The sequence below is a fragment of the Amborella trichopoda genome, chromosome 2 (genome assembly GCF_054954075.1).
Source record: "Amborella trichopoda isolate Santa Cruz 75 chromosome 2, AtrichopodaSantaCruz75HAP2 v2.0, whole genome shotgun sequence".
NCBI lineage: Eukaryota > Viridiplantae > Streptophyta > Magnoliopsida > Amborellales > Amborellaceae > Amborella > Amborella trichopoda.
Window position 1 is genome coordinate 52,676,131 of NC_142337.1, and position 17,720 is coordinate 52,693,850.

Sequence of the window (17,720 nt, forward strand, 5' to 3'; positions counted from 1 at the left end):
TGATTATTTTGCTTTTTTAATTTATGCCCAACTATAGTATAAATCGAAACAACCATACTGTAATGCATGGAAATATATGAATGTGGCAATGAGCTTTAACTAAGAAACTTCTACTTGTGAACTTTCTTTTCACTGTTCATAACTACACAAGTTCTAGGAATGGGCCGGAGGCCTGGGTGGTTAGGAGGGCAGAGTCACAACATCACAACATGGGTTCCATTCCTGCCTACTCTATTTGTTGGTATGAAAAAGGAAAAAAACAAACTGCACAAGTTCTAGATAACAGAAAAATTGAGAGAGAAAGAGGATCAAGAAACATAAATTGATCAAAGATTCAAAGGATTGGTGAATGATGGATATCTTTCCTTTCAAGAGTAATATTGACAAGCTTCTGGATGAACTCAGAGAGCATGCAGCTATAAATTACGTACTTTTTTGAGGGAAAAGCTATGCATAATTGCATATTGCTGAGATGAATAAATTTGGGTCTCTAAATAGTTCACATATGTTAATTTATGTCATCGAATTGAGCCTGCCCAGGTATGTATGTTACATATATTTATGAGGCCATGCCAAGTACAAATTGCTTGGCATCTTCATGCAAGCATCTTATGGCCATGCTAATGGGTCTATGGCATATCGAGGTTCCTTGACAAAAGAGGTTGGGTGGGTTTTATTCACCTGTATTGTCTTTATGAAACTCAGCCATTTATTTATCACTTGGAGATGCAAAAGCTCAAGATCCTTGTAGTTGATGCTAAACACATTGGCATTGGAATAGCACTCACTACCATGAAAAGGACACCTCCCAAGAGTACTTCCTTTTCTAGGATGTAGATGACAGAGGAATCAGTGAAAATGCGGAATAAGAAACCAGCAGAAGATTTGAGCTGGATATGCCATGTTATTATCAACAAGAAAGATTGTGGAGCACGTGAATATGGACTTATTTCTAAAGTAGATTTGGAAGTCCAACAGATAGATTAGGAAAAAATGAATGCATCAGCCACACAACAGTTTGGAAAGTTACTTGCACTTGACGGAAGTTCAGTTGACTAATAAATCAGTGACTAGAGGACATAATTCAGTTCAGACTATTGAAGGGAACCATGGGAACATATAATTTTCTCTATTATGAGCATCAATAGAACTTCTCCAAAGTGCTGGCATCAAGGCTCTATCAAAGCTTATTCGAGTTTTTGTTCTTTCAATACTGAAAAATGGTAAGAGGCTGGAGTACAAATGAGTTACGTACTATTTGGCGGTTAAATACAGTCCAGAAATTCAAAAGCAGCATGTACAGGCATGTGTAGGGTTTCAACCCAGCTTACCCACTCAACAAAAAGAGTATGATCATGCATACTTAGCCTGAACTTTTGCCTATATTTTGGGAGATTCTGGTCACCACATGAGGGAGAATCAGTTAACTTGCTTCCAATATTAGAATGACAAAACTGGGCTCCTACATGTAAAAGAACTCTGGTAAGTGAAAAATCTTACACAGGAGGATGCATCCAAAATCTCAAACACTAGCCCAATGAACTAATCAACAATGTTTCAAACTGGCCCTACATTTTCATGGCACCAAATTCTTCCAAGCAGACATAATATGTCCCCCAAGCAAAGCTAATATTAGTTTCTGTACTTGACTTTCTCCTAAATATCAAACTCAAACCATCATCTTCGGTTGTATCAGTTGATATTAATACATAATCCTAATCTAAAACTCAAGCTCTAACCAGTTTTAGTCTCACCAATACCATATACAAGTTTAAAGCACATCAACAAGGAATTCAGATCAAGTAAACACAGTTTCAATTCACCAATTGGCCAAATGGCTTCACATCAAGAAATCTACGCCGTATTTACAAAATATACAAAAGTAGATTGAAAAAGATATAATAAAGTAATAGGCTAACCAGTTGCCTTACAGTTACATGCCCCACAAAATACATCAAACACAATTCATAAGAAAGAAACAAAGAAATAAAAAATAGTCACACCTTTTTCCAATTCATCGAAATACGAACTTCGAACTTGCCAATAGCTTGATGCAATAGCTTAATCATATCTTCATCTGAGATTATAGATACAACTCGGACTTCTTGGTCCTCTCTCTCTCTCTCTCTCTCTCTCTCTCTCTTTCAATGCTTTCTCTTATGAGATCAGTGCCTGCTCCTGCTCCTCTCAGAATCACCTGACAAACTATCAGTCTCTGAATCAGAGGACCTTCTCCTACTCTTGCGACACCTTTTCGAGCTCTCAGCCTTGCTATCAGGATCTGAATACCTATGGCTCCTATTCTTCCTCTCCATTCTGCTCTCTCTTCTCTTTTTTACTCTTCCTATCTGAATCCTCATTGTCTGAAGACATTCTATGCCCCTTCTCTTTCTCTTCTTATGCCTTCGCTCAGTAGAATCTCCAGAATCTGAATCATCCTCTTCTGACCTGTTGCGCTTTCTCTCACTAGAAACCCGCCCCTTGTTCGATGAAATTGACACCTTCTTTGTCCCTTTTCTCATGCGAGAAGCGATAATCCTCTCAATCTCTGAATCTTCCTCACGATCTGATTCATCTTTGCTCTTCTCCTCTTCCTCATCCTCAGAACTGTCATCTGAGAAATCATTTTCTTCACCGAAATTGACCTTCCCATTTGTCTTTTGCTTCTTTGAACCAGGGACAATTGCTGGAGTTATTCCTGCCTCTTCCTTTACACTTAGAAAGTTCCTATACTGAAAGGTGAGGTGACCCACTCATCCACACTTTTTGCAGGATCCTCTAGCTTCGTCAGCGTTAGAACCAGTTCGTCGTGCCAGGGCAAGAAGGCCCTGAAAGCTTGCTTGTGCATTCTCTTCCTCTGGTTCAGATGATTGAGCATTCTGATCAGAGGATTGCTTTGAATTGTTTTGGTTTGGAGCATAGGGATCGTAGCCTATGGTGCTTTGGCACATTCCATGGGTCTGAAGAGCTGCACTGCGGTGAACCCTGTTGTTAGCAGGCATATGAACACGACCTGTGGTGGCCGGCATCTTTATACTCACTTTTATCAATTTCATAGATTACTCATATATGCTCAATTGAGAATGGAATTTCTAAAGATATCTGCAGTCAGACCTCATATGTGCTCTATATCAAGCTCAGCCACTTAGTTTAATGAGATTGACCATATCATCTGAGGTTGGGCCTCTCCTTGCCTCACAAAATTCGACCTATATAGTGAATTCATGTGAGTCTCACCATTACTACAACCCTCCTCCATCACTATTCATAATAAAACATGGTTTCATACTTCCATTAGTGAGTAGCTACATTTCTCCGATTATCTTTTGTCCTTTTTAATTAATTGATATAAATCTGAGTAAAGATTGATAGACAGTCCCAGCATTCTGAAGCAGCTTTGTTCAGCAATATGTGCTTTTCATTCTCATTCTTGTTTTTCATACTTACTTTTGTAATGAATTTTGCTATCTTTTAGCTTTGCTTTGCTCCTTGTGCTCTATGTGTTCAAATCTGTTCGAAAGAAAAGGCAATCGAATTTGGATAAAAATAAATTGGCTGACTAGACAATGTTCACTAGAGGAGAAATCTAATAGATAAGAAAAAAAGAGGAACGTTTTGAAAATTTTATCATTTGTGGCTCTTTGTTAGAAGAAGACAGACATATGTGTTGTCATCAGTCATGAATACAATGAATCCAACATGACACCTTCAAAAACATTGCGTTGGGTATGACATGTCTGTACATGGCTGTATAATGTTGAGTTGTGAAAGGTGTAGACACATGGGTTTGCATGTGATATTGGATACACATCTTAAAAATAATAGGCATGTGTGTCCAGAATCTTGACACTACTTAATGAGAAATGCTATCTATCATGTGTCTTACATGAAAAATTTAAGAGATGCCGGAAGCCGTTCCCTGGAAATGCCGCTGGAATGTCTGATATGTCAACACACGTGTCAGACTCGTGTCTGTGTTGGCAATCTCTAAACTGCTGCCAACATTTGTCATTTTCACTTAGGCGTGGTGGGTCTCGATCTGGGCATAAATCACGAGTCTGACCTATGTGCCACAGCGAGTGGCACATAATCCACATGGTGTTTCATGTCTGGTCCTAAGGGTCTCCTTGGCATAAGAAAGTTCCTAAGATATATAAAATAACTAGCCTTTCCACCGAATGAAAAGGTTGATTTGATGAAAAGAGAAATTACAAGTTTCTAACCGACTGCATTGGGTTGGAGGGTCATTTGTGCTCAGAAACTAGGTTTCTGAGCACAAATTGGTTCGGAAAATAAAGAAAAATGAATAGAAATAATATGATCCTAGGTTTTCTGGCCAAATTGGTTTGGAAAATAAATAGAAATAATATAAAACCCATAAAATTTACTCTTAGATAAGAATCAACGAAGTTGGCCATAACAAGCAATTTCAACCTGATTCGATTGGTTTTCACGTATAGCTCTTGAGGGCACATGGATTGAATAAGCGTATGACTGGTTTGAATTTGAATTAATCACATTGATCGTCATCATGGTTGGAACTTTAATTCTGCCCATCTTAAGGTTTATTAGATTTTGAGTTACAATTGTGCGCTTTGTTAGTTTGTTGCTTGTTGCTCTTCCTTAGTTCCTCTCGATTGTCATCTGCATCCATCCATTTGCCCTACATTAGGTAGAAATTACACGTACGAGTGGTTTACTAGATTTGAGTTACAATTGTGCACTTGTTAGTTTGTTGTGTGCTGCTTTTCCTCTCGATTGTCACCTGCATCCATCCTTTTGCCCTACATTAGGTAGATAGTAGAAACTACATGTACAAGTTGTGGTTCTTGGTTTTTCTATAACTACGAATTTTTATCTTTCTTATCAAACGTAGACAGATTTGACCCATAAGGGCACATTTGTCCTTTATGTATGATTTTGTACTATGTTTATGTTGTATCTATCTACAACTCGTATGAGGACTTGAAGTTTACAATGTAGAGTTCTAGGGCAGTTTTTTGTAAATTCTACAAATACAAAATATATGAAATAATGCCGTAATTGAAGTTTACAATGTAGAGTCCTAGGGCAGTTTTTTGCAAATTCTACAAATACAAAATATATGAAATAATGCTGTAATTGTTCCCTTCCTTAATTCTGTATGGTCCAGCATCACTACAAACCTTTCTCGTCAAATAATCTATGATAGCATAGTATCAGAGTAGTGATCGTACATTGCACAGTTTCCACTTAAATATATTTCTTGTTTCCCAGCTCGTTATATATGGTGAGCAGCTCTGGCCATCTTTTATAGGGTTTATTCATCCAAGGAGTGATTTGTGCAAGCCTTCGACAGAAAATATTTTTTTTCTAAGAATCTAGGGCTGATGCCATCACTAAAGATTGCTGATGTCACCCATAAGCATCTTGAAACGTTTAATATATTGAGGGCTTTGCATAGACACATCTTGCTGAGTTTTTGGACCTATATGTTGAAGTGATTTGATGTCTAATCAAATGTTTTTTGAACTTAACAATGGTTTTCTCCTAGATGTTTGGAGCCTATCTCTCATTATGTCTTTTGTTGGTTCTGTTGATGATTGCTCGCGCACTATATGTTTTTAGTATGTAGTTTGTTAGTTTTATTGATGATTGCTCTTGCACTATATGGTAATCCGCCCAATTAAATCTCAAGATTAAGTAATATCTGTGTTTACAATTTTTCATAAAATGGGTGTAACCCATTGTAATGCTATACTTCGAAATCTACGTTGTAATGATGGAAAAAAGTTTGTTAATTGGCACATAACTGAGTACCTTTAGGGATATGGCATTTTTGATCAAACATCTTGCCATTTTACGCCTCAACAGAACGGGGTTCTGGAGCACGAGAATAGTCATCTCCTGGAGGTTACTAATGTCGTTGAGTTTACTAGGAATGTGCCTGAGGTTTAAGAAGGTTGTGTTGTGTGTGTAGCATTACCTCCTATTCTTTTAGATTCCATCTCACCCTTAGAAAAGTTGACTAGACAGAAATAATCTTTAGAGCATCTTAGGGTCATTGTGTGTTAATGCTATGTGCATCTGACTGGAAGTACTAGAGAAATGTTGGAACCTAATTCTATTAGGTGCATTTTTATAGGATATTCTTCCACTCGAGAAGGATATTTATGGTTTTATCCTAGCAAGAGAAAGCACTATGTTTCAAGAAAGATCTAATATTCTTCCACGCGAGAAGGATACTTGAAGAAGTGCCATATTTCTATAAGGATTCTACATCTTAATCTAATATTTTTGCAGTGGAGGATCACATTGTTTCACCAATTTCCAATGATGCCATCTGTGCTACTTGAATTAGTAGCCCCACAAAAGGTTTCCCCTCCCCTTTTGACTCACGATGAAAGCTCTGTTCTGATAGACAACATGTGGATCCACAAGATGACCTGTCTTCTCCTGAAATCTCTCAGCAATCAGGCCACAACATAGGAAATTCCCCATCAGACTTTATTTACCTACAGCTTTAAAAAAGAAACCCTCAGCCAATTAAGAAATTTGTCTCCTACTCAGCTATATCTTCTTCACATTGTGATTTTCGTTCGTCCCTTGACTCTATTTTGGAACTATCATCTTATGCGTAAGTAGTCACCTGCCCTGAATGGAAAAGTGCCATGGAAGATGAGATAAGGGTGCTTGAAAAAATAAACAAGATTCCTTTAAGTAAAAGAAAGAAGGCCATAGAGAGTTGGTTACCATGATGCAATTACTTCTGTTGCTAAGATGGGAATTGTTCGATCCTTCTTTTTATTTGCAGAAATAATAATTGGGACTTATTCCTATTGGTTATTAACAATGCTTTCTTCCATGGAGATCTCGAGGAGCAGTCTACATACAAAGCCTACCAGTTCCTGGTCACAAGGCACCACCAAGTCTTGTATGTTTCCTTAAGAAAGCCTTCTATGGTCTAAAAAAGTCTCCTTGAGCATGGTTAGAGAGATCAGTCCAGCCATGATACGTGTTGGATATACATGTTCCTCCTCATATTATTCCATGTTTGGAAAGAAACAGAGGCGTGGGTCTACAATTCTATTACTATACATTTATGATATCATTCTTAGTGGAGATGATGCTAAAGAAATCCAAAACCTTAAGGAGTATTTGTGCACACAATTCAATATTAAAGATATGGGAGTGCTTGAGTACTTTTTTAGCATTGAGGTTGCATTATCAAAGAGAGATTTATATATCCTAATGTTAAGTATACCTTAGATTTCCTTAAGGAAATAGGAAAATTGGCAGCTTGTCCCATATTGTCTCTGGTGGACCCAAATTTCAAATCATAGTTTGGTTCTGTTACTTTATTGGAAAATATTCCTCAGTACCAGCTATTAGTGAGTTTCCCTCAATTTAAACCATTACTCACTCTGAGATCATGTTTGCAGTTGGCTCAACGAAGCAATACATGCATGCTCCACACGGTAGCCATCTTGAAGCAGTCAGTTGCATCCTAAACTACCTGAAGTCATCTCTAGTGAAGCATATCTACACATCAAAATTCTCACATTGATCTATTTGGATAACATGATGCAGATTGGGCAGGATGTACTCTTGTTAGGAGATCCACTACTGGCTATTGCACTTTTGTTGGGGGCAATCTTGTTACATGGTGTAGGTAATAATCGAAGATGTTGTAGCTCGCGCTAGTGTAAAAGCATGATATTGAGCTATCGCATCAATTTCATATGACCTGGTGTCGTTGAAAGTGTTTCTTAAATATATGTGTTTTCCTCTGTCTATCCCACTCTATTAAAATAACTACAAGCCCAATATTCCACGCGCTCAATAAACACATTGAAGTTTACTGTCGACAAAGTATATGCAAAAGCTATCTCATCTCCTTATATGAGAATTTCTAAACAGCTTGCAAACATTTTTATTAAAGGAGTTGGTGGAAAAGTTGCGAGAACTTATTAGCAAGTTGGTCAACCCTGACATTCATGCACCAACTTGAGGGGAAACATATATAGATGTGACCCAAAGAAAACGTTTGTCCTTTATGTGTACTTCCATTATGGGCTTATGCTATATTTATTTGTAGCTCATAAGGACTTAAGTGTACAATATAAAAAGAAGGGATTTATCAAATGTATGAGAGATCAACTATTTGACATTTTACCCATATTTTTTTATTTAATTTCAAACCATCAAAATATAAATTACTAATTGTTGGAAAGTTTGGTGTATTTTGATAAATTTCCCTAAAAAGACCTCGAGCAGTTTGTAAGCGCTATAAACATAAATTATATGACAGTGGTGGAGCAGTATTGTTCCTTTTTTATAGGGAAATTATCGCTAATATACCTATATTTTACTATAATCGGAAAAAAACCCCCAATTTTTTAAAACCTCACCTGCACCCTTTCTCACAATTTTCGGCGTTTTTAGACCAAAAGAACCTTCACGGTAGTCTTTTTACCGTAAAGAACATTACGGTAATTTAAATACCGTAATAACTTGAAGGAGTATTACGGTAATTAAAATATCGTAATACGTTAAAGTAGTATTACGGTAATTTAATTACCGTAATAACATTATGGTAATTTAAATACTGTAATAAGTTGAAGGAGTATTACGATAATTAAAATGCCGTAATACCTTAAAATAATATTACGGTAATTTAATTACCGTAATATTGCTCATGCGTCATTAAAAGATCAAAAAAGATTTTCTACTCTCTCGGGAGTCTATTATCTATTTACTCCCTTGAAAAAAATCCATGCTAGCTGTATTTTTCAAATCTTAAATTTTTAGGATATAATCTCTACTACGTATAGACTAATTTCAGCAAAAGAAAATTTCCAAGTAAATTATTCTGTATATTAGAAAAACCTAACACTTCAAGATTTATTTCAAACTATCCAATTTTCAAAGAGTTAGATTTAAGTGTCACAGAACTCACAATTCAATTCTTTCAAAAATAATTTAGTAATTTTTATATGGTTCTCAAAATTTTAGAACAAAAACATTCTTAAATAGGTGTTTTTGAGCGAGGGAGTAGATTCGCATTGTGCTCCCATGGGAACATGGATTTTTTGAAAAATACAACTCCGAAGAAGACTATAGAGGAGAGGGGTAGCTCTGATATTAGCTACGGTTGAAGCTTTTCAACCAATAGGGGTTTGGAATTGACCCGGAAAGTATTACGGTAATAAAAATACCGCAAAGACTTCCCCACACATTACGGTAATTAAATTACCATAATAATAAGTCAAACTATTACCGTATTTAAATTACCGTAATACTCTTTGAAATTTTCGGTATTTTAATTACCATAAAGCTTAAAATGTATTACGGTAAAAAAACTACCGTGAAGGTCATTTTGGTCCAAAAAACGCCGAAATTTGTGAGAAAGGGTATAGGCGAGGTTTTAAAAAGTTAGGTTTTTTTTTCTGATTTTACTAAAATAAAGGTATATTAGCGATAATTTCCCTTTTTTATATGATATAGTGGTGGAACAATACTGCTTCAATTCCTTTTTTCCTTTTTGCTTTCTCCGTTAACATGGCTGTGTGGGCTAGCACCAGTAACAACCCTTTCTCATGAAATAATTTATTATAAGATTAAGTCTTGTAAATAATTTGGTAGCCAAAATATGGAATCCAGTGTGATCAAAATTACCCGATTTCTTGTTTGTCTTGTAGTTATCAATTTGGCTTGTTTCTTTGTTTCTTCTAGTTGTCAACTTGGTTGTCATATCAGGCTTTGGAAAGGATCCAATTGAGGTTCAGTTGTGCTCTTGGACGGTTCTGTCCCATCTCACAATTGTCTCTTTAGTCCTCTTTCTGTAATTGATTTTATGCTCAGGACAGAGGTATTTATACCAATGATAATGGAAACAAAGAATGTGGTTCTTCTAAGTACTATACTTGGTGTTTCTTGAGGCTTATATATTTGTTTATTTTAGTGCTTATATATTTGTTTATTTTCGTTAATCCTCTTTTGCAAGATACATTAGAAAGTATTCTACCATTGAATGCTGTTTGCATCTTCTTATACCCTATATTTTAACTAGTTCTTGATTCGTTCTCATGAGTTCTATGCATAGATGTTGTGTAATTAGATCATGCAGGATCAAAATAAATATTTTTTCTTGGCTCCCTTATGGATTAAAAACTGATGTTTCTACTTCAGAAGCAAAAAGAGGGCCCAAATTATACCCTCTCTGCAGTTTCTTATTGAGCAACCCCTTTTCTGTAATCTGTTCTGGTTTATACATCCGGCATGTATTACTGCATCACAATGGTTTATGTAGAACCTGGCGCTTGCAATTAGACATACATGGAATGCAATACTGCAGCTATTGAATATATTATCACATTAGCTGGTCAATCATTTGTTGATTGTTCAAATCTTTCAATTGTTTCCATAGATATGGTTTAGTTGCTATTTTCTTTTTGCTTTAAACAATGTATCGTCATGCAGTTGAGAATTATTGTTGCTGGGGCACTAGGAGGCAGATTTGATCATGAGATGGGAAATGTCAACGTTCTTCTCAAATTTTCAGATATTCGGATAACTCTTCTATCTGAAGACTGCCTGCTTTACATTCTTCCAAGAGGCCACCGTCATGAAATATGTATTCTCTCTTCAGTTGAAGGCCCTCACTGTGGTCTCATTCCAATTGGTATTCCATCTAAAAGTACCACGACTACAGGCCTGCAATGGGATCTCAGTAAGTATGACTAAAGTGAATCCAGATTTTCGAAACTAACTTTTCGAAATTAACTCAGAAACTATGTATTTACAGGGAATATTGGAAAACAGTGCATGGACTACCTGCTTAATTTGCGTAGATGCTCTTGAAATTTGATTCACAAACCAATGCTTGTACGATCTGCACAATTGACATGTTCCTGGCACAGTCTTGACGTTTTTTGCTAATATTAGTTTGTGAGGCTTTAGCTGGGATAATATATATACTTGATTGAAATTTGAGACCCCTTTGTTTCAGCTGATTCGGCCATGGAATTTGGAGGCCTGATAAGTACATCAAACATCGTTCGGGAGGAAAAGGTGACTGTTTCCTCTGATTCTGATCTGCTGTGGACAATATCCATCCGCAAGGAGAATATATATTCTTGAATTGGTATTTGCTTCCTTATTCCTTTATTTAGCTTTAGAAATATCAAGTTAGGGAACTTCATAGCAATATTTGGGAAATTCATTTGTTGTTTGATCTGCGTGGTACTGATCAGATAACAAGAGGTAGAAATAGATGTTGGATGTCCATAGAATTCATATTTATGCTCACATGTGACACGACTTATGTTCATAAAGGAAATATTACATGGATTATACTCCACAAGAACAGTACCTCTGTAAATAAAGGGCCTGTATAGTGCCTGGGGAACAAATTGTACATTTGCTTTCCAATAGAGTAAGCATAGAATTTACCCATGGGAGCAGATCAGTGTTTTCGAAATAAATTAAATTGAGCATATCGTCTATTCCCATATATCAAAATGAGAGAGTGGTTGTAGGAGTCAGTTTTGACCACTATTGTCGTCCTATCTTCTCTCTTTTCAACTCAGGCTTCAGGGTGAAATGGGGCAAAATAGAAAATATAGAAAAATATCCTAGGCGTGATGTATCGCTTTTTCAAAACAATATTTGCCCTCTGCTGATAGAAATAAGTGTGCATCTAAGTTACAACCAGGCAAATTTGTGGGAGTCGAGGGTTAGAGAAATTATTTTTCTATTCAAATGTATAAGTATCACCAGAGTTGTCTTCTTTACATAAAGAGAAAGTTGTAATAGAAAACACTTGGAAAATTCATATGGCTTTTGTTTTCAAAACATGAGGAAACAAGTTTCTATTTGTAAAGAGATAAGGTGCCATTTCACTTTCACTTGTGATTTCAAAAGTCAAGAGTTGTGGCTCTTGAAATCTCAAGCATTCGTGCAGCACAGGAACTCTTCAAGTTCTAGAGAAGTAACTGCCGCATTGTGCCCCTTTAGATTTTGGAAGACCAATTGTCATGTGGTACATACGCATCTTCACAGGCAGCCTATTAATACTGGAGCGCATCGCTGGAGAAATGCGTTATTACTGGAGGGCACAATCATGGGAATGCACCATCCATCGGAACCATGTGGGTGGGATGCAGTTTATTGGAATGTACTTTTCGCCTGAAACAGGCACACGTTGGTAGGCACAAATCACCGAGGCAAGGCAATTCACCGGATGGTATAAATCACCGGAGGTTTTTCTATTGAAAGCATAATGTATAGCGGCAAAAAGATAGACAACCTATGAGCTCGACCCACGTATGTACTCGCAGGAGGGGTGCTTTATGTGCTGTTGTTAGCTTGCAAAGTGTAAAGTGCGTCATCAAGTGTAATTGCACCATTGTCCTCACACACACATACAAACACGTACATTCGCGATTCGTATCACACTGTACATGCTCCATGTAAGCCTTCTCTCATTTTGATTTTTAAAACACAAGTGAAGATATCCACGTATTTAAACAAGGTTTTTCTCTTCCACATCTTCGATATGGAATAAATAACTTAACACTTCTTTCTTTTCATGTAAGACAAAAATACTGTTTCTTTGGCCTTATATTTTCCAAAACACTATTGAACAAGATGGTTATTATTTTAAAATAACATAAGGTTTTTCTCCAAAGCCAAAATACATTAATTATAGACGACATACAACATTTGCATACTGTGAATTTATCTTTCAATTTAAACATCCACTTAGTGTAAGCACTATAAGGTACATGAAGCTCCATGGTAACATATAGCTTTGAAACTAGGATCCTATCGAACATTATTGGTAGCACAACACACAAAAAACATATGCTCACCAGTGACTCTTTATATTGTCAGCTCTTTATGGGTTTTGAGCATATATCTCTGTTCATAAGCACTCTAGGTACGAATCCAATTCCATAAGAAGTCGCTTTGCTTTCACATTCATATAGGTGAGTCTACAAGAGTGCCTTTGTATATAAAACACTCCAATTGATATTAGTCATATAGATCTTGTTAAGAGCATAGCTCATCCATCCTTTGCCTGCTGTTCCATAACTAGATTTATTCTCCGTATGAATCTTATTAAAATTACAAGTAAATTATTTTATGTCTAGTGATCCAACTAACCATGCAAATGGTTATGTTTACCACATTGAATTTTGACCTCTTGAGGTAATAAGAGGCCTAGATTAGGTTCGCATTGTTGATGGTTACTCAATTGCCTTTACCCCATTCTACTTGACATCCGACTGATGTCTTCCCTTGCATATCCTTTTGTCAAGTGATCCGCCAAATTATCTTTTGATCTTACAAAATCTAGACTTATCTTTAATCAACATTTGAATGGAGTTATGTTTACGCGCAATATGTCTAGATTTTCTGTTTCCGTTATATACATTAGCATTCGCTTGAGCAAGTGTTGCACAATTATTGCAATTAATTGTAATTGCTAGAGTTGGTTTGGGCTGATATGGAATTCATGAAGTAAATTCCTTAATTGTTTCAGCTTCTTCACAAGCAAAATTTAGTGCAATGAACTTCGACTCCATAGTCGATCGAGAAATGCATGTTTATTTTTTTGAGCCCCATGATACCGTTCCTCCACCTAAGGTGACTATCCATCTAGATGTGGATAGTGACTATTTGAGTTCTGTACTACAACTCAAATCACTATATCCTTCCAACACCATGGAATAAATGATAGTTTCCTTGAAATTTTTGAAAACTCTAGAGGTTGCATCTTAATACCCTCTTCTTAGATAATTGGTATATTTGCTAAGTTTACCCACTGCATACACAATCCCTAGCTCATTGCATACATCAAACTACTAATTATTCTTGCATACTGAATACATCTCCCTTCATTTTTCATTAGCTTTATATGGGGATACATTGGTGTAAATGTTGGCTTACAATCACTACGCCCAAATTTATTGAGTATCTTTTCAATGTAGTGAGATTGAGTTAACACCAAAGTATCATCCTTTCTCACTATCTTGATCCCAAGTATTAAATCAGCTACTCTTAGATCCGTCATATCAAAGTAGATGTGAGGAACCTTTTGGCTTCCTTCATAATTTTCAAATTAAGTCCAAATATTAGCATATCATCCACGTACAAGCATATTATGACAAACTTTGCATTAATTTCTTTACTATATGCATGCTTTTTTGCCTCAGAATCCATTTGACCATACAACACTATCGAATTTCTTATGCATTGTTTTTGGAGCCTGCTTCAACCCATTCAAAGATTTGACTAATTTATACACTTTGTGTTTATGTCTTAGGATAAGAAACCATTATGGTTATTCCATATAAATTTTTATCTAATTCATCATTTAGGAATGCGGTTTTTACATCCATTTTGTGAATAATCAGATGGTTAATAGAGGTGAGAGCAAGGAGTACATGTATAATAAATCTCCTTGCTACAAGAGCGTAAGTGTCAAAATAATATGTAGCTTCTTTTGCTTTTAAACCTTTCACAACTAACCCGGCCTTATAATTAAAGGATCCATGGATTTTTCTTTTGAAAATCCTTTTACATTCAATAGGTTTAGAACTGGGTGGTAAGTCTACCTGCGTCGATGTGTCATTAGCAAGAATTGAATTCATCTCACTATTAATGGCATCTTTCCAAAGATAACGTCACTAGAAGCTAGCGCTTCGCTTAAAGAGGAAAGTTCCTCCTCAATTGAAGCCATAGGTGGTTCACCCGACACTTTCTTTTGGTTAGCTTCCACTAAGTGGATATAAAAATTAGGCCCGAAAATGGATCCTTTCTCGCTCTCTTACCTTTTCTTAGTTGTACAACCTCTTTAATGGCATAATTACAAGTTTCAGGTTCATCTCTTATTCTTGGAAGAGGACCATCATATTCTGGTTCACTTTTATGATTTAAATTCTCAAAGAATTTTGCATCTCTAGATTCAATTATAGTATTCGAACTTAGTTATAAGAATCGGTATGCCTTACTGTTTCGCTCATATCTTATAAAAGCACATCTAGAAGTTTGGAGTCGTAATTTATTTATGGCAATCTTACATAAGCCAAACGATCCCATACTTTGAGAAAGTCCAAATTTGGTTTCTTATTGAACTAGATCTCATAAGGTGTTTTCTCTACTTTTTATATAGAATATGGTTAAGTATAAAACACACAAAAAGTAAAGCTTCACCCCTCAAAGATAAACAAACCAAAATTAATGATTATAGAAATGACCATCTCCACCAATGTCTGGTTCTTTCTCTTGGTGAAGCTATTTTGTTGAGGGCTGTACGGGGTGGTGACTTAGTGAATGATCCCGTTGTTTTCACAAAAAGTAGAAAATTCATTTGATAAATATTTCTCACCCCAATTACACCTCACAATCTTTATTTTCCTCTCGAGTTAATTTTTAATTTCGGATTCATATATTTTAAAATTTTCAAATACCTTGTCTTTGTTCTTTAACAAATAAACATATATAGAAATAGAAATCATCGATGAACAAAATGAATTGCCTCTTTCCTCATATTGTGAGGATATTATTTAGGTCATAAATATCACTATGTACCTCTCCACATAAGGGAAATTCTTCCTTGTTATTTTGGCTTGAACACAAGTTTCACATTTTTAATTGGATACATCACCACATTCAGTTCAAGTGACCTAATCTAGCATGTCATAGATAGGAAATATTCACAAGTTACGTGGAAGAGTTCTTAATTTTATTACCCAAATCGAGTGTAAACATCCAATTCTACATATGCACTTTGCCCAAAAAAACACCTCTCTTGGTCAAAATGACCTTATCAGATCCAATGACCATCCAGAAACTATGCTTATTAAGCAAATAACCTGGCATTAGGTTCTTTTTTATTTCAGGTGCATAACACACGTTCTCTAAGGTGAGAATATAACCTGAACTAAATTTCAGGTCCATTGTGCTTTTACCGGGCATCCTTGTTAAGGCTTGGGTTCTATGTTGGACTGAGTTCCCACCTTCTATGGGCTTGTAGGTCTTGAACTAGTCCCCGTTGTTACAAATATGGATGGTAGTACCTGTTTCTATGCACCAACCATAATCATTTCCAATAAAGTTGACCTCAGTGATCATAGCTTTCTCTTCTTTGGTGGTTACATTTATTTAGTTGAAAGACCATGTAGCTCTCTTCTAGTGTCGGTAAAGTAATGCCTAAGTTTTCAACACAGGTAACAAATACCTTTTTTTTTTAGCCTTTTATATCTTTGAAAATGTCTTTTTACTACTTGGGAGAGATAGGCTTCTTTCCTTGAGCCTTGTCTTGTGCTTTACAATATTTGCCTTAGATTGAAAGTCCCTTACCAACTGATTTTCCATGACCTCATTTTTTCATTTTTCGAAGTCAGTTCTCATCCTTAATATGAAGAGACCGTTGCAGTTAAATAAGATCAACATTAACCTTCTTATGTTTTATTTTCTTTTGGCACTCTCTCTATGATGGGGGGTAACTTATAAATTATAGCTCCCACTTGGAAAGCCTCACTTAGCTCTACTCTACAGCCTTTAAGTTTACTTACGATATAAGATGTAACTCATATATGTTACTGAATATAAGCTTATTTTTAGTGAATTCAAAGTCAAGATAGTTGGAAATAAAAATTGTTAATTACTTGACTCTTTAGTTTTGTATTTGATCTCCAATTCATTCTGTACTTCATTTGCTGTGGATAAAGGCCTATACATGTCGAAGATGAGGTCTATGAGTGCATTGAGGTTGTATCCTTTGCATTTGAAGTCATTCTCCATCTACTCCTAGTGGAGTTTGGACTGCTTCTCTCGTTGTTGTGCTTGTTCTCCCGTCTCTCCTTCGACTTGTGGTAGCTCCTTTGGCATACGATCAATAAGAATATAGGCGACCTTGAGAGTAGTCAACAAACATAAGAGTTTTTATTGTCATCTCCGAAATTTCAACCCATCAAAATAGTCGATGTTCACAACTTTAAAGGACTCCATGTTTCACTTGAAATATTGTTTTGAATTGTTGGAAACAGAAAGGTGAAACACGTAAAAATAAAAAATATAGAAAAATAAATGATCTTTCAATCTCTGTGTTCCTAGGCATGATATATCGCTTTCTCAAGACAACATTTGCTCTTTATTGATAGAAATCAGCGTGCATCTAAGTTACAACTAGACAAATTTGTCCTCGGGATACATAAGAGCAGAGGATTGAAGAAACTATCATGCCAATACAAATGCACAAATATTGCAAGATGTAGAGCATGAGAGTTATTTCAAGATCTAGAGAACTAGATTTGCCTTCTTTCTAAAGAGAGAAAGTTATAATAGGAAACCCTTGAGAATTCGTATGCTTTCTGTTTTAAAAACAGAAGGAAACAAGTTCTTACATATAGAGAGATAAAGTGCCCTTTCACTTTCACGCATGATCTCAAAAATCAAGCGTTATTACTCTTGAAATCTCAACCGTCAGTGCGGTGTGGTAACTCTTTGAGCTGCAAAACATTAACCGCTGCACTGTGCCCATTTGATTTTTGAAAGTCCCATCATCACACATTATATATGCGTCTTCACCGATAGACCATATGTGCTAAAATGCACCAAACTACCGGAGCAATGTGTTATTACTGAAGGGGCACAATCACCAAAACACCACCGTTCAACGTAACCATGTGGTGGGATGTAGTTTATTGGAGTACAACATTCGATGATAC

General features: G+C 36.1%; 1 protein-coding gene and 1 pseudogene across 12 annotated transcripts in view; one reads left to right on the top strand and one right to left on the bottom strand.

Moving 5' to 3' along the window:
- LOC18431525 (thiamine pyrophosphokinase 1) overlaps positions 1–12,528 on the top strand; it is a 29,055-nt gene extending 16,527 nt beyond the window's left edge. For 4 of the 12 annotated variants that reach the window (XM_011624014.3, XM_088858532.1, XM_006841647.4 and 1 more), the window contains 2 exons: positions 10,462–10,711; positions 10,991–11,444. In XM_011624014.3, coding sequence (XP_011622316.1) covers positions 10,462–10,711; positions 10,991–11,121 — 381 coding nt within the window. In that variant the 3' untranslated portion in view covers positions 11,122–11,444. Of the gene's footprint in view, positions 1–7,421; positions 7,475–7,569; positions 7,652–10,461; positions 10,712–10,990; positions 11,445–11,997 lie in introns of those variants that run through there. The other 8 variants (XR_016049582.1, XR_016049581.1, XM_088858531.1 and 5 more) reach the window with 5 other exon arrangements.
- Positions 2,166–3,029, bottom strand: LOC110007021 (CAX-interacting protein 4-like; annotated as a pseudogene).
- Positions 12,529–17,720: the final 5,192 nt, after the last annotated feature.